The 18,926-nt window shown below is 38.2% G+C and overlaps 1 protein-coding gene across 2 annotated transcripts; it reads left to right on the top strand.

Annotated features, from left to right (window-relative positions):
- Positions 1–424: 424 nt before the first annotated feature.
- Positions 425–18,159, top strand: LOC114523066 (zinc finger protein 3-like). Of its 2 annotated transcripts, none has more exons than XM_028543889.1 (5): positions 425–557; positions 4,145–4,278; positions 14,193–14,425; positions 14,974–16,447; positions 17,137–18,159. In XM_028543889.1, exons 3-5 carry the CDS (start codon positions 14,264–14,266, stop codon positions 17,388–17,390), a joined length of 1,890 nt encoding a protein of 629 aa, XP_028399690.1. In that variant the 5' UTR covers positions 425–557; positions 4,145–4,278; positions 14,193–14,263; the 3' UTR covers positions 17,391–18,159. The 2 variants fall into 2 exon arrangements, with proteins under 2 accessions (XP_028399690.1, XP_028399689.1); XM_028543888.1 differs by lacking the exon at positions 425–557 and adding an exon at positions 3,735–3,838.
- Positions 18,160–18,926: the final 767 nt, after the last annotated feature.

The following is an 18,926-nucleotide window of genomic DNA, read 5'->3' as shown; positions in this document are numbered from 1 at the left end:
ACGACTATAGCTACAACAAGGTTAGCTTTTGTTAACAGTTTTAAGCGAAGGATGGGTAATGGGTGAATATTTCCACCATGCATTCGACGGATCACATGCATTCTCATATGATCAACGACAAAGGCTACCTCACGAGGATAACCTGTCATTTTTTTTCTTCTTTTTCTAGTGCGTAAACACAGGTTACGTGACAGAGACGCAGCCGCCTGCATACATGGCAACGAGAAGTTCAAGTCGCCCGCATGCACACATATCGTGCACGAACTAACGCGAGACTCGGGCGAGGCATGTTGCAATTCAAGGGTAACTCTCTCCCTCAACTGTCAGTGAAGTTTAGCAATGAATTGATACGAATATTTTTGTCTTTAAGTTAAGCAATTTTGTTTTATTTCAATCCGGTACATGCACCAACTCAGCCCTATAGAACATCTTTCCCGAATTTTCATGCTATCTACTGGCCAACGTAATGCAGCACAAGCCAAATTCAGCGTGTTAATTGGTCTGAACGCTATGATCAACATGTTATAGACAACCAGAGTAATGCCTGACAATGATAGGTAATGAAATAGCTTAGATTGCATGAGATTTAAGCATTTTTCAGTGCATGTTCTTTTATATTCTGTGATATATTCTTTTATGTTCTTTTATATTTTCTGACACGGGCAAAAAGTAACCAAGCGCTCAAGAAAAACAATTAACTTTTTATAATGTCAAAAGTTTTCGATGGTATATACCAATATACCAATATTCACTGCCGGGGTCTTGTTTACAATTTCAACTCGTTCTTTTATCAAACTGTAAACATGTTGCCTTTGTTTAATTTCACGCCTGACGCGAAGTGCATCTGCAAAACTGAGACACATGTACTAATTACACTGCAGCGGAAACACAATGTAGTAGCATTAAAGGATTTTTTTCCATGCGCCTGCACGGGATGTTATAGTCACGGGTAGCTGCATGCATAGACCTAAACCACGCGTTTCCATTAATGCCCTCGGTGTCACCAAAGAGCAGCCCAATTTTTTTTTAAAAAACTATATAACCTCACCTTTCTCCTATGCACACAATAACAAGTGATCTATAATAAAAGAGAGTTCACCTCGTGCCTAAACTAAGTTAAACCGAGGTCATAAACAATGCTTCACCAGCATGCCTTTTTACCGCAAAAACTCCAAGTTTAAAAGGATATAAGACACAAAGGGATGGTAGGTAAATAGATATTCATGACACTAATTTAATATCACCTGATCCGACAAAGACGGTTTAAATCCTTTGTAGGAATTCCAAAGAATATTTTTATGGCAAGTTTGTTTTAAGGAATTCTGGTTAATAATTTTTGTACCATCTAAAGGATAACTCAGTTATAAGTTCAGATAATACGAGTCCTCATATTTGATTTCATGATATATATCAAATCTTAATATCTGGCCGTAAGTTATCTCTGCGATTTTTACAGTTGCATGAAGAGTTGGAAAGTCAAAGAACGTATTCCCAAATCCTGTCTAAGGATATAGGAAGGCAATAATACTGTTGCATGCACAGCCACGCGCTAACCAGCGTATCACGACGACACAAGAAAATACAATCATGCAAGCACACATCGACAGTGAATACGAGTAAGGGCTGATTTGTGTTCCATGCATTTACGAACATTGCGACTTTATTTGGACGGCGTGCTATCCGCTGCCGCTGTCGATGGGATTACTAAACTCCGCAGGGTAAAAAACGGAATAACAAATCGCTATTGTGAGCAGAAACATCAGGTTGATATATTAATATTTAAGGTTCTTTTACAACAAGACAAATACTGTTTAACGGGGCGTAGAGAGCAACAAAGACCACACATTTAAAGTGACCTTTGTATGCGATTTGTAGGCAATGGGGATCAAATAGTTTCCTCTGAAAGTTGTGTAGGGATTTATCAAACAAATAAAATAGCATTAAATATTTACGCATTTAATAGACCCTGTTGTGATATTTCAACTCAAATATACATTAGGCGAAATATTTTTCCATGCTCACAGTGCACAGGTTTAAGAAATAAAGGCAATGTTTTGTTATATGCATAAGAAAATATGCTACTGACAAACGTTTAAAGGAGCAAAATGTTTTTTGTTGAATAGCGACAGGACATATTCTGATGTAACCCTTGATGTATACCTACCTATACGATATATATATATATGTCGCACATACCAAACGTGGTAAAACAACAGGTTAAATTGAGGGAAAGGGGGCGGTTGTTCGAAAGGCGTTTAGCTTAAACGGTGGATAAGTTCAAAATGAAAAACAAAATTATACATTTATTGAACAACTGAGCTGAAATATTTCCGTTGTAAATAGTTTCATTTTCAATGGAAGAACACATTTAATGTAGAAGATCTAGTTTCATTCATCAGTTCACAAGATGTTTCAGAGTATTCTCAGTTAAACTTTGGCTTATCTACCGTGTAAGCTAAACGCCTTTCGAACAACCGAACAACCCAGAGTTTTAGTTCGCCGGGCGAAGACATGGAGGGTTTTTTGTTTATTTTAGCGGTCATGCTCATGAATGGCTATTATACAGAGTCAATCTTTGTATCGTAGCTAAACCTTTTTGACTCTTGTCTATAGCAGCATAGCAATTAGGCTATCGATTCGTTAGGGATGTATATTTAACTATTGAGTATGCAGGAAGTGTCTCTCGTCCAAAATGACAGGAACTTTAATTTCGAAACTATATCGGTGAGATCTTTGTCGGCTATAATCATTATCAAAATAATCATACTATTTAAGAATGCACAAAGGAAAAAAAAAGGAAATTGCTCAATTGTCGAGGCAGAATGTCTTGTTTCTGGCAAAACCATGCATACCAACAAATTTTAATCATTTTAATAGAGCTCCAGGAACGCGGAAAAACTAGCCGAAAAATTTAATCTCACAATAAGATTTTAAGGTATCGTTCTAACTATATATGTGTCATATATATATACATATGCTTCTTTGTATTGAATCCTGTATGTCAGAATTTCGCCAGAGGCCATGCACCATATTATTTGAAATTATATATTTGTCAATACCACGTGGCTGGTAAGCACCTATAGAATATGGAGATGGTTGGATGAACGGTGCATCGCTCTTGAAGTTTAATTAAGAAATTGCAACACATTGCTTTTAAACACGTGATGATTTTAGTGAATAGAATAATTATAGGATAGTTCATGTCGTGTTCGCCTACTTAAAATTATAATTTGTTCACTTATAAAACACGCCTATGCAAGCAATATTTAGTAAACTATCCTTCGAGGACTATGATAAGTTCCGATTCCATCACAAGTATACTTGGTATAGCATATAGAACACTTGTTTTGAGTGCTAAATTTCTGCGCGTTGTTTTTCAACTTTTTTTTGTTTGCGAAATAAGCCCGGAGGAAAATTGCATGTAATCTGATCGTAAAATATCCTCTGATACTGTTTTACTAAAAGCAAAAAAAAACCAAAGTTAAAAATCCACAACAAACGTATAATTGAAATATCCAGACCCGGAAATGATCTGTTGCTCTCAGCGCGGTTCAGTGCTCCAGTCACAGCCCAGGAAGCTAACACTCCAGTGCTTTAAAAGAGAGATCAGCTAGAGTTACGTCGCTACGTGTTATCAGCATTCGCCCAGTTAGCTATATAAAAGACTCAGCATTTTAAGCTCCGCCCCGTCACGTTCGCTGTCAAAGTTTGCATATAAATGTGTAAGATGTATAGCCAGTCTTATTGTTCCAAGGAAGCGCGACTATGTGCAGTGTGTAGATTAACCGCAAAAGAAATGCATTATACTGAATGAGCTGGAAGAGCGAACTGAAGAGAGGTCTGTATGTCTTTAAGTAAAGCATTACTCAAAATAATTGACATCGTCTTAACCTCCGTGCGTATATTAAAATACAGTAGCGTTTAGGCATAAATAACTGTAATATTGTAAGCCATATAGAGCGGTCGAATGTACATATATACATTTGGGATTAATATATGAAGTCGTTCTTTTAAATTTCATAGAATAAACCAGCATAAATTCGGCCGTACACAGAAGTTTATGGTTCCTATACGTATAATAATTTAAAATTTTCCATCTCAAGTTTATTGTATATAATGTGTATTGTGAATTTATATATTGCAGACTTCATCGCTAGAATTTAAACGCAGGAGTTAGTTTAATTCAACTGGGATACCGGTGTAACTGGGGAAAGAAATAGCAACTGTAGACCTCCTCAAAGCAGGAGTCCTAACGGAGAAAGCTCGTATATATCTGAGGTAGGTGATACACGATTATTTTTTAGAAATTATAAAAGCATAACATGAGACCTTTCAAAATAATTCGCATAACAATCGCCGTCGTGGAGAGCGAGAAATATTCGAGGAAAAGGTTTCGAAGAATGGAGTCGTCAGTAAACCGCGATTTGCAGAAAACAATGTGCAACTCATTTCAAGTCCAATATGTCCGTATGAAAGAAATAGAGTTTGCAATATTAGCAGCAGCGCGGCCTGTGTGTCGCAGGCATGCAAGAGCAGTTTGCTAGAAAATTATTCAACCCTCCAGCCAAAAAGCAGAAGACACATGACGTATGTTTTCTCCAATATAGAAAGTTGTTAGCGTGCGCACCTCGAGATTTGCTCAACTTTTAAGGAACCTCCAAAAAACGTTGTTCGACATGATCAGGCCTCTGTTAGGAGCACTGCATGTCGGTATACGAGAAGCATTCTGATAACCAGGCAGCCTTTTTCGTGGAGAGATTTGCGATGACTATAGTCTGTACTATGATATAGCATAGCAAGTATAATGGCAATGCTTTCTTTTTGTATTACACAGCCTATTATATTAGAATTTCCCTAATTCGTGAATCAGCGACACTTAAATGCCTCGTTTAAGGAGAGTCGAATTGTCGATTTTGAGTGATTCAATTCATTTTATCGCCGTAAATGCATTAATACATTTTGCTTTGCATGCACGCGGGGTTTTTTGCGACTTACATGCAATTTTTTTTCGTAGAATCCAATTTCATACAAAAGTTATTGATTATAGCAGCCACGGTAATTCAAGGCGCGTTTCTGTGAAAAAAAAGGAAAGCGATCTAAAATGCTGTAATGCGGTTATTGTCCGCAGATTAAATCAAACACAAGTATAGGCCTACTTGGATAATTCAGATCTTTTTTGTAATTGACTCCTGAAGTCGGAGCTCCGTACTTTGGTGATCCCATACGAATCATTACAGGCCGATTTTCATGACGCTTTTATTGACAACGCGCGGTTATTTAGTTTAAACATCTTGTGATCTTAAATTGTTTAGTCAAAGCATCATGCGTGCCTGCCTGCTAGGTTCCTATTACTTGTGGTGAGATGATGCGACAGGAGACTTTCCGCTTCTGACGTGAAAAACGCAAAAAATGGCCAAAGAAAGATATTTCGTGAGAGGAAAGGCAAACGCAATTACGTATTTCTATGTATTTATATACCTCAGCGCAATTGGGTTTGAAAAAAAGTACATGGAATGTAAACCAATTTATTGAAAAATTCCCGAAACGCAGATATACAAAAGGCAAGTCAGCAAGTATTGATGATTGATCTTTTTAAAAGCTATTAGCGCGTATTTAGAATTTTATATTAAAAGACTAATATAATGTGAAGAAAATCAGACAAGAAATCTTATTCAAACTTGCTATTCTGAACTTTAGAATGAGTTATAAATATTAGTGACTATAACCTTGTTCTTTTTCTTCCTACAACCGCAAAACCATGCATCGTTTCCAGCACAAATAATATATTCTTGGTTGTCGGCGGACAAATTTGAACTTCTATATCGTTACTAACAAGAAATAGAAGTAAATCAAAATTTTTCGACGTCAGCATGCACGCGGCTATTTTATATTTCTTCTAGCTCAGTGCACATCTATACAAATCTACATTCTCAGAATCTACATTCAAATGTAAACATATACAAATCTACATTCTCTACATTCTCACATTATACAATAAGACCGATTTTTGTCCAGGCTTTTGCATGCTATATGGCAAAGAATGAAAGGCTTCCTATAGTGTTTAGTAATAGGGGGCGAGGGAGGTGTTGCCAACTGCATGAAAAGCATTTGACGGAATTTGCCGGCCATGAAGTCTGAACGATGCATTAGAAAAAGGATTGAAACATGTCAATCCTTTCTAATGAAAGACAATGCAAGTCCAAGCACTAATATGTCTATTTGTTCTGGGGATCCACAGATTATGCGATAATCAATGTAAGCACGTACGATGATGCTATTTCTGCCAAGCATCACGTGTCCACGCGGCGCCCATGCAACGCCCACGCATTGCTAAGGCAAGCTACGTGCAGTAAGAGGTATTTATAGGCTCCCCTTTAAAAACCTGCTGAACAAAAAATAAGGCACATGTATCTCCAATTGTGACACACAAAAGAATGACAGAAAGAGAACCTTTTGTTGGCACCTGTTTCCAACACGTTATTCAAGAACGCATTGGGGTGGAAAATTTAGATTTGATAAAAACTAACGGCATTTAAAACCAAGATCGTTTCAAAAGATCTCAACAACCATTATGGCCAATGCATGTTGTGAAGTGATGTTTTTGATGATATGTGTGAGAAAGACCTGCATAGCAAATCCGGCGTGGGATGAACTGGAAATACGAACTGCAAATGAGAAGTAATATACACGGGTGTTTTGCTTTGATAAATATTATTGACGAAATCCGTTCAACAAAACCTTCAGCGATTCAGCGACAATCCACCGAAAACACCAAAATATTTGTAAAACGCTAATGAGAATCGGTCACTCAAACGTTTCGTGACAATCTATTTGAACTTGAGAATTGGTTTGAAAAATATTTCAGCAAAACCTGCGATTTTATATAAACATTTAACTTTGCGTAGTTGCGTTTATCGTCACCGAACTCCCAGATTTTCTACGTTTGCCCGCATTCAGTTTCGACAGTTCCTAAGCTCATATTTTCAGCCGAACAAAGCGAATACTGAGATATCTCTACACACAGCACATTAACAATAAAGCCTCGACATCAGCCCACGAGTTAATTAACCTCAAAACCATATTGTATTGTTGGAGGGGAGGGGAGGGGAAGAGGGAGATTACGTAATTCGAGATACGATTGTGTTCCATGCTGCTAATGTATTACAATGTAAATCCCATGTCCAACTTCTCTTTTGTCCTATTAAGTTTGATTTGACTATAAACGTATTTTATTAGGGCCATTGTGGCAGGCATGAATCAGGTTATTATGCAGTCATAATATCAAGAATAAGGTTGTTATGGCGCCTTTCGTTTTGTTTTGTTATTACGCAACGTCGATACGTGATATACAAAGGAAGAGCTAAACTAAACTAACCTTATTCATCTCCGGATATAGCATTTCCAACTGTACATCTAGGAAAAAGTATTGTAAAACTGGTTTTCATTATAACTGAATAAGCAAGTACTAGTTATGTTAAAATTTTCTTCTATAGAAACACTAGATCAAAATTAAAGAAGTGAATCTTACATGCATGCATCGGCATAAACATCTAATCAGAGAAGTATGCATCCTATAAGTTTAAGAAAGACACACAGACGGCTATCCTAATAAAATGATTTGATATACGGATAGATTACGGACAAACCTATGCACCCTTGAGAATCACTGCATGCAAAGACACAATTTGAAAGTGCACTCAAGGTGTCTGCGAAAAAAACAAGGAGCTCAGTGTCCCTGCCTTTTCAGGAGAAGGCACTTCATCCCAAGTTTACTAATTAATTATACGTAAGTCTGCAACTGTGTAGTAACATGATGGACCAGAAACACTTGACTTGACACAAATTTAATCTGTTGCCATGCACGGCGACATCAAAGGGGCCAAGCAAGTATGCGCTGGCAATCTTACAGAGTTTTGAGGACTTTTCTGATCAACGTTTCGACGACATCGCTTAAAACGCTTTAGCATAAACAGTTATATACAGAGTTCACAGTTATATAAAGTAACCGAGGTTTATATAAGACGCACGTATATTCTTCGTGAGTGTCGGTAAAAGAGAAAATAAAACAACATGTAATATAAACAAGCCGTTCCTCACGAAAATAACAAAACCATGCATACCTGCAGTCTATATACGAGGACTTACTGCAGGTACATGCTGGTGACTTTCAAATTATCTAAATATTTAACTAGTATATAATTCTATGATAACTGCACGATAAGTTCCACATCTCTGAAGGCGCTGTTATCCAGTTGTGAAAATGATAAAATCTTGATTAATAATGAAATAGCTAGGGAATGAAGTAAATTTACATGACTACACAATGCATATCGTATAAATGTATAGGAGGAATTTGTATTATCCCGTGCGGTTGCATGGATAGTTCATTCTGTCGAAGTATCTCGTAGTTAAGCTTCAGTGGATGCGATGCCGAAATGCATCATAACAGGAAAATGAGACATCCTGCATGCATATGACGAATTGCGTTTATTTTGAACATTTTGCATGCATCCGTTACCGGTACCCGACAGGCGCCGACAAAGGGAAACAGCTTTTCAGTGCATGGTATTTCAAACCGCTAAATGCTTCATTCTCTTCTGAACACAGAAGAGAGCAGTGTTGCATGGGAATAAGACATCTCAATTTATATTGCAGGGAATTAAGTGATCTGGAAATAATTGCTAGGTCGGTCGTTTATAGCGAGGATCATTTTCTGTTGGTCGTACTTTGCATTGCAATGCCATTCAATATTAGGTCATCCGAAACATCAGGACGAGCTGTCTATAAGCAATTCATCTGCTGACAACACAAGCCGACAAAAAGCTCTTGTTTAAATCGGAGTAACAAACATAACTATAAAGGGGTTTTTGAGGACTTAAAATTGGACAAAAGGGAGATGTCACTTTGAGATAACAAAGAAGACAAAGTTCTCAGCTATTTTTCAATCCTGTTCAACGACTTAAGTGTTTTAAAAGGAGAACAAGACCTCCCGAGGTGATTATCTGACTATTGCTATACAAAATAAATCATGCCATGGCATTATATAAAATCTGACGTATCAGCGTGTTCTGAGGACATAAGGCATGCACGTATTCTCCAAACAAGGATCTTTAGAATTGCAGATCTTCAGGCTTCTTTGTCATACATGCAACAGCAGGCGCACTCCTTTGTACTGTATACAACCAATATTAGCCTTTCAAACACTATAAGCTTCTGAGAAATCTTACACATTGATGCCACACAGCATGCATCGCACAGGCCCATTGCGAATATTATACAAGAGAGTTCAGTTATATGAGGTAAGTGAGCCTATAGGATATTTTCGTGAGTGTTAGTAAAAGTGAAAATGAAACAGAACGTGATATAAACAACGAGATGTTTCTCACGAAAACCACATTACCATGCATACATGTCTATATGATGCATGAGGACTTAATTGCAGCAGGGCCGGATCCTGGTTATTCTTATCAAATTTTCCAAATATTAACTGAACTACATGCAGTATAGGCCTATAATTCTATAATTCTCAATGATATATTCAACATCTCTGCGTGAAGACATTGTTATCCAGTGTGCATGTTTTATCATGCATGATTTAGTGATAGAGATCTTGATTAATCAATGAATGGCAGTGCTTTAAAATTACATGAAGACACAATGCGTAATCATTTCGCAAGATTTCAACTATTACGTGCAGTTGGATAGTACATTCTGTACGAAGGTAGCTCCTTGTTTAACCTTCTTTGTATTTGTCAAAAATAAATGCGACCAATTTTTTAAACACGACATGCTAAATTGTCTCCATTTTCAACCGGTTGCATCAAGGGCAGGGTTTAGGGTCAAGGTGCTCTTGTTACATTATGCAACTATCTTTGCAACTTGCAATGCAATTATAAATCTGAAGGATGTCAATTTGTAAAGAGTGTTCTTCAAGATGCTAAGAAAACGTTAGCAGATCGTAAGAAATGTTCGTATTGGATGCCTCAGAAGTGGAATTGCATTGCACAAGAAAAGTTGCATAGTGTAACACCGTCTTTAGGGTGAATCGTCACAAACGACTGAATGACTATATATACATAAACTAGTCTACATTCGCTGCGAAACAGAGAGGAAAAACAATCTTAGTAAATATATATATTTTGCGAGGCATACTAGCTAATATCAGTGTATTCGAAACACCCAATCAACTGCTTAAACAACTCATGCACGCATCTGCTGACAAAACAACTTGACAAATGAAATGGGAAGGGAGACAGAGTTCTCAATTTATTTTCCAACCCTGTTCAAACAACTTAAGTGTTTTAAAAGGAACGCGAGACCTCCTGAGGTGATTATTTGTTATTGATATACAAAATAAACTTAACCGCCATCATTTGTATCTCTGGAGTATTTTGAACTCAAGAGGTTTGGGGAAAATTGTGACACGCTTGGTATACACCCCCCGTAGTTAATACTTCCCGTGGGTGGATAGGGCTTAAGTAACTGGGAATAAAACAATTTAGTATACGAGGGTACGGCCACCCATGAACGTGACCTAGTTCAGATTACATCTTGCTACACCGCGACGCAGACTGTTTAAAATCACTTTGTTGATTAGACGTAGCTACGTGAGCCGACACACGATATATATCAGCAAGACTAACTGTCATGCCATGCCAAGGTGGGTAAACTTTCAAGCCAGCTAGCAGCACCAACTCGCTAGAGTCAGACAGAATATAGTACATAAAATCATAAACAAAAGACAGTAAAAGATAAGGTATGGCTTTCTATTTCTGGTATTTGCATGGAGCATATTTCAACGGATAAAGAGTTGACAATTTTTATCTACTGCATGGCTAGTTTTCTGGGTAGTCTTTTCAACCTTTGATTTTTATCAGCAAGATTTCAACTCAGTAGCTTATGTCGATATATAAACACAGTATAACTCTAGAGGCCCTTTATATAAATCTGGTAGGAGTTCTCCCTATTTTTTACACTGATTGAGGTATGTCAGACGGTTCTGGCAAAGGAAATGTCACCAGAGGAAAAAAATTGTCAAAAAAAATTGTTTCGTCAAAATTACGTTAAATATTCTCCTTTTTAAATGTCAAATTTGTCTGAACTTATTCGAAAGTAGTATTCATTATTATAATTCAACCAAACCCATGGATAGAGTAACGTGGGCTAACGGGAAAAAACGTTGAAATGAAAGCCAATTGAAAATAAACATGCAGAGATCTTTAGAGTTGCAATATATTACTCAAAACAACACGTAACACGACAACAATTTCATTTTCAAAGTCATCTTCAAACAGTTAGACTTCGTTGTTTAATGTTTATATTCGAAAGATAAACTACCTATATGCATAGCATTCTCAAAATGGCGTCTTGAGTTTATTCCGAATTCATGTTTGTTTGTTTTTAAATCTGACTGGTTAAGGGAGTGAAAAAACTCGTCAATTGCAGCTTAAAACTAGTACGTGATGTTTTGATATTTTGTGCTATAGTTGTGGTCGTGATGAAATGATAACAATGCACATTAGCGAAGAGGTCAAGTTCAACTTGACAAAAATGCAAGGGTGTGTGTAGAGAAAAAAAATTACGCTAGAAACAATATCATTTATATAATATCAAGGTGCATATGGACTAAAGCTATATAGGCAGACGTTGTCAACTGAAACTTCGTCAGCCCAATTGCTTTAAAGTTTTGCTGAGGAAAAAAGTTGAATTACGATATATATAATGATATTCATTAATCCAGTTCACAGTCATTGAGACACAACGAGGGGAAAATTATATATGACCTTAGAAAAGCGGGTATAATATATATTAATTAATTTCAACCAATGTTTGCGGAAAATTGCTTCCTAAGACGGATCATTCCGGAATACCGTAATACAGTTTTAAAAATAAATCAGAATTAAAAATACTCTGTTCTCGCAATATGGCTTCGACTGCGGTTGACGGCGCACTGAGTGTTGACCGCATGCAACTTCTAATTCATGCAAATGCCTCTGCACGGGATACGGAATTCATTGAAATTTAAGAGAAAATATGATCACACGGAACGATTATGTGTATATCTGAGTCGGTTCATTAGCTATAGTAGCCAGTCAACAGAATTTTGTGACAGAATTGGCCAAAGAGAAACGTGTAAATTTCTGAGTTAACTTTAAGTTTCACAACTCAATCACGCAAATGTAGCGGTAAAGATTTTGATACAAATGGCTGCACTTGGAACGATTCCGATGGTATAGTAGTTCGGACGCTGAAAAATGCACTGACAAACAGGCCATTTTGAAGATACAGTCTTACTCTTCTACACAACGTTGGTTTCAATATATACGACATTATTTTTCGATCATAAAGTGTCTTGCCACCTTTTATTTCATTTTCACTTTATGTATTTCGCTTCCTCAAGCTTGTTGTCTGTTGAGCGACTTTGTTAGGTATATTACAGAGCGAGCACAAACGAAAGGCTATATTTACATGAACTTATCACTCGATCCTAAACCCCGAGCAACAAAGAAAACACTGTTTCATTTTCTTAGAAAGAGCTCTGACTTCTGAAATGCATGTGTGAGTTTCCTATACCGTCTCACTGACGCACGAACGATATTGTCTCCTCCAGTTGGATATCCAAGGGAAAGGTCGATAATCAAGTGGAAAACACAATTAGAGACCCCGACGGAGCCTTTTTGATCAGTGAAAGCGATTCGATAAAGACACTTAGGCTTATATTAAGCCTATATTTAAGCCTATATTATATTAAACTTTTTTCACAACAAAGAATTCAGAGATCACGTTCAAGTAAACGCCTATCTATTGTGCAATGATATTTTTAGAAAAGCCATACAGTAATTCTTTTGGTAACTATTGTGCAATTTGAAAGGTATTTCCGTTCAAAAGCTAGTGAGTCGGTTATGATCCTCATTGAACCCTCCATTAAGCATGCACAATACATATGATCTGCACTGTTATGTAACACTGTATTATTCGTACACCACACGAACATGCAGAGCGATTTTGGCTGCCATGCAATTAATTTAGCAAAAACATCTAAATATTATCTGTGTCGTATGCTAATGTTTCACTTGGCAAACGTCAGCAAGAGCTGACGTCATAGCCACTCTAAGAAATACTAAGGAATGCTATAAAAACCACAGGCTTACATAAAGTCGGTTCATTTTGAGAGATGTGCTATTATTGTATTGCTTGTCTGCATGGTAAGGTACAACTTGAGCAAGAGCAACATACGCTATATATTAAAAACTATTCGGTGCTCTGGCGAGGAACTGATCGACACATGCAGAGAGGTAAATCACAATAACATTACTCAAGCTGATATTTCGTTACCACTTTTCATTACACGACACGCTCGCAAAAAAGTCATTTTCGACGATGGGAAATAGTGTAACGTACTGGTCTGGTGTATGCGTGTTGCATATAAGTATAGGTCTTGAAAGTGATATTATGTGACTAGGCTAGAACTAACGCGTAAGCGGCACTGCGAAAATTTATTGAATGAACAGTTTTGCCTGTAAAGATAGTATAATTAAAGTCTAGAGACGCTGAAATGATACGAACGGAAGCGAGGGGGGGGGGTTAGGGGCAGATTTTGGCGCAAGAGAAGGGTGTTTCATTATAAAACATCAGCGGTTGACTTTCTCTCGTGTTTTCTCTTTGTGAAGTGATATCGCTCTCAGAGAATTATTAAACTATTGCGAAATTCTTGGACCTCATTGCCTGTAGTTCTACCGAGTGCCAAAAACAGTTTGGTGGTGTCTGCATGCATGCCTTCCCCTCCCCTCCCCTCTCCCCAAGCCCCGTTATACACATACCCTTGCATAGCGTGTAATAGCAATATATTTCCTAAAAAAATAACACAAGATACGACACGATTATATAAGATTCGCGGTCACTTAACGTGTAAACGACAGCATAGACATTAAAAAAAACTGATGGTTGGCTTGCAAAAAGTTGGTTTGATCCAATCTCTACTGCTGTCTGGAGAAAAAAAACTGTTTAATGAGCACCTTGCTTCAATAACGGATAACAAATCAATTCTTATCATTCTCGCCACGATTACATCATTTACATCGATAACACCGCAGCAAATTGAATTTTCAAATTCTCTTAAAATCAAATTTGCTTAAAATCAACTTCCTGTATCATCGTAATTGTAAATAATGTTCCGCACTGTTTTTTTTCAGTGAAAATTGCCAAGATATACGGCCGTGTTCATTGACTAAAAGTTCGTATAAACCACGGCTTGTTCTTGAAGATGGAAAAATATGAAAAGTGCGACACGCCACCGAGCCCGCAATACGACATGTACACGGCAGAATACATCCGTACCATCTTTTCCCTCTTCCATCCCTCCCAATCCTACCGATATTCCCCAAATGACATGAGCACTCGCTATTTTCCTGGATGGAAAAGTCAGGTTTGTGCCAACCGCTATGAACTGAACAGAATGCACAGGTTTTAAAAATAGCTAAAACTCGGTTGTTTACAACGGTATAAACCACAGAATAAACAACTACTTTTTTCATCTGCCAATACGTCTGAGACTTTTCATTCAATGAAACTCACAAAGTGACGAATTTTAGACTAACTAGTGGTAGTGTGAAGATGATCTTGTCCAACATGATATTCGTAACGTTAATAACGTTCAAATAAACGCACTACGTCATCCAAACCATAAAGATTATAACACAATCCGCAAAAAACAACAATCATTCATGAATATATATGTGGGAAGGAATCGTTTATTCATGAAGCGGGCATAACAATCCCGAAATTTCTAATTTACTAATAATCGTAAGGAAATCGCGGATTTCGTAGCATTTCCAAATTCTAAGTAGAATTTCATGGTATTTTGTTGAGAGGAAAGCGTTTACCGTCCATTAGCTAGCGAACCCATCAACTGTTATTCTTATAGTTGAAATATGACAGACTAATGTAAAAACTTGTTTATTATTCCTTTCACAGGTGTTACACGCAGAACCGGATTTTCAAGTACGCCAAAATGCCGTTCGAAATTACTTCAACCTCCGACAAGCCTATGCTCAGAATTCCTCGCTGCATCCGTTCGAAACGTTGAGAAATTTGCCCAGGCATCGGCGCACAATCAGAGGCTATAATCTTGCGCATAAACGGCGTCTGCAGTCGAGAACACCCGACTACCAGGAACTCAATCGAACTCGTCCCAGTGTCATTAGACGCAGCATTGAAAACGGAAACGGCAGGAAATTTTCCGCCCCAAGAGAAGCCATCTTGCAACCAAGTTATGAAAGTGACCAGGAAATGTACCCTGGACCCATTATACCATTTACTCCTACTCGTCGACATTCTGAAACACCCGTTATCCACAATGATCCAGGGTTACCCCCAAAAGTTCCCCAGGTTATCCAACGTGGTCCACGGTTGCCCCCAAAAGATCAACAGATTATCCACAGAGATCCGCTGTTGTCGATAAAAGCTCAACAGATTATCCACAGAGGTCCACAGTCTGAACACAGCATATCCCATGTAATCCCGAACAATCATTCAGTGGACCACAACAGGACACATTTTTTACCCAAGTATCCAGAACCAGGACATCCAACATCATCAAATAAGGTGATACAGAATATCGTTGTGCACGAGGAACCAGATGCTCACTTCATCAGATCAAGGAATACCAGAATCTATTATGAAGATCCGAAGAAAAGGGCATCCGACTTTCCTGTTGACGATGTAATACCAAATACAGCTATCGACAATGACGAGGACTTGACGCGGCCCAACACTGGACGAAATGTCAAAACTGGACCGCGAAATGTCAAAACTGGAGATGCAAGCTCACCATCCCTTACCATGAATTCCGAGGGTATGCAAGAAGACACCAGCATACCCAAACCCCCCACACAGTTGAATGAAGAAATTCCTGTCACAAACTCGAATTCGACACGTTTTTTGGACGAGAATACTGTGTCCGAGGCCACAAACACGGCAAAACCCGATCAGAAACATTCCGAAAACCTCCAAAACGGTAAAAAAGATAAGAAATACAAGTTCTGTTGTTTCTACTGTAAAAAGAAATTTAGATGGTTTTCGCATTGGCAAGCTCACGAGCGCATACACACTGGGGTTAGACCATACAAATGTACCCAGTGTGAACGCTGTTTCACACGTGGTGATGGACTGCAGGCTCACATGGTGATTCACAGCACAAAGCAGGCTCATAAATGTAGCAGCTGTTCAAAGGTGTTTTCACGAAAGGCCATGTTGGATAGGCACATTTTGGAACACACGGGAATTATTCCGTACAAGTGTGAAATTTGCGACGTGGAAGTACTGGACCCAGAAACGATCGAGGAACATTTGAACAAGCACCCGGGTCAGAAGAAATTCGCTTGTCAGTATTGTAAGAGATGTTTTCTCAATGGACGAAGATTGGTCAGGCATATCAGAGCTCATACTGGTAAGAGGATGCTTAGGGTTGGGTGGGCTATGGAGAGGGGAAGGGCGATAGGGAGGGGAAGGGGGATAGGGAGGGGAAGGGGGAGGCGGGGAAAGGTAGATGGGGTGAAGGAGATAAGGGGAAGAAAAGAGAGGAGGAAGGCATGTGACAGAGTGGGGTGATGACAATAAAAGATAGAGAGGAAGCCATGGAGAGTGATAACAGAGATGAAAAGAGAGGAGGTAGAGATGAAAGATAGGGACACGGAGGAAAAGAAGGTAGAGGAAATTCATACGAAAGTGACTGGTAGGGAGATATGACAGATGGAGGATAGTCTGGTTATATATAAGGGAGGTAGGACAAGGGAACACGGGGGTGCCGGGTGGTGATTAGGGGTAGCGAGGATGAGAATATGAAGGAATTCGTGGGGATATCTTGAAGACGAGACGGATGGCAGGACAGTCGTGGAAGTTGGTTACGAGAGAAATGAAGCACAGTGAGGGAAGGGGAAAGATAGTTACCGGGGGGGACAGGGAGGAGACAGGGGGGTGGGGAAGTAGTGACAGAGAGCAGAGTGATACAGAGGCAACCATTGAGTGGATGACAGGGGATGAGGCAGGTTGAAGAGGGAAAGTGAAGTGGATTGAGACGTGAAACACTGATATATAATGGGAAGAGGTTTAAAAATTCATTTTAATCGTATATTTCAGGTGAGAAACCGTTTCCATGTGCTCAATGCAAGATGAGATTCAGCAAGAAAAGTGCGCTGCTGATTCACCACCGAGTCCACTCCGGAGTGAAACCATTTCGCTGTCCGGATTGCGGCAAGGCCTTCTCGATATCAGGAAATTTACGACGCCATTTACTCATCCACACGGGAGAACGACCATTTCCTTGCACAAAGTGTAAGAGAAAGTTTAATAACAAGAGTCACCTTGCCAGGCACCTGTCAACCCAGCATTAGAGCGAGCCCTTGGTCAATCAAAACTGTACTGTTTTGGTAACCAGGGAAACGTCATGTACGCACTGCTGAAATGCAGGCTAATTTCACACCACGACTAAACAGATTAGAGCAAATTGCCAAGATACTAAGCAATTAAACTGCACATGTAATATCCATTGTCCAACAGAAGAGATCTAAACGCTATTGCACACAGGGACACTTGTTTTAAACTAGTTGACACACAGAATTATAGACCTAGTACGAGGGGTTAGAAATTATGCAAACCATAAAATACAGTATGTTAAAAGGCTCAGGGAGATCATTATTTTTGGGATTTACAACAAGCATAATTTGTCGCCTATAATGAAACACTCATAGACAAATAGTACAATCGTATTTAACATTGCTGCTCACCTAGAGGGAAAAATTTTTAAAGTGGGATGAAAATAAAATTGACATTGTAAAGTGAATGGACAAGCTTTCTCAAAATAAGAAACACAACTTCGGCTTTACCATTGAAGACCTTTCTCCAAAAGTTGATAAGCATTTGGACCAAGGATCTTCACTTTAAACTTTTAAATTATTTTTACATTTAACTCAAGCAGTTAATAGCATTAATCTAAAGTTCATATCTGTTTACAATATATTGGCCAGGTTTACTGGTTAGTCAACTTGGTTATGAAACACAGGCATAGTGCTGTAATGATATATTGTAGTGTATAAATTAGGAGCAGCAGTGTACTCTTTGGAAGTTTCTTAGTTGTAAATTTTGAAATTAAATAAACCTTTGGGATGCTAAAGTGTTGATTTGTCTATGCTATCAAGTTTATATTCAAATACACCATGTAAAAAACATGTTTTATATCCCATAAATGCATGAGAATTGGTACTCAGATAAAGCAGAGACTGCAAGCGGTCAAGGTAATTTGCCAGCCACTTTTGCTATGCTCATTGCTACTTTTTTTTGGTACATGCAAAATGTGATCAGCCTAAAGAAACAGCAGTGTAATGGGTGTGACCAGAGAATCACCCATCATCGAAACATACAATAAAATTGATTCTACCACGACAAGATTTTACCATGAGTAAGGGACTGGTCATAATTTAGCAGGGGGGGTGGGGAGGTGGAAATAGTGGGGGGGTCACATATTTTTTAGCCAGAAAAAAGGGGGGTTCATAAAATGTTAGACAGTTATAAGGGGGGGGGGTTGCTTATTTCTGGTTGTAATTATTTCTTTTATACATGCTTAGACTTTGAGTTGCACTGCATAAGCTTTGCTTAGAACATTAAACAAAATTAGTTATAGAATTTAAAATGAAAAGTTATATAAGTCACTGTGTTAAAATATTTATATTTTAAATAGCAGGGTCTTTCACTAGAAATAACTAACATATTATGTTTAAAACCAAATTTTAACATATGAATATGTCAAGGGTGGGTAGTATCGGAGTTGTTGGAGTTTGCAACTGTAGCGAACTACAATTTGCGAGTAACTGTATAGACTACTTTTTAAAACTGGTAGTTTGAAGTTGTCGCGAACTATAATTTCTATATTA

This window comes from Dendronephthya gigantea, unplaced genomic scaffold (assembly GCF_004324835.1).
Source record: "Dendronephthya gigantea isolate DGI-Jeju-01 unplaced genomic scaffold, DenGig_1.0 000026F, whole genome shotgun sequence".
NCBI lineage: Eukaryota > Metazoa > Cnidaria > Anthozoa > Malacalcyonacea > Nephtheidae > Dendronephthya > Dendronephthya gigantea.
This window is presented reverse-complemented; position numbering and strand designations above follow the sequence as displayed.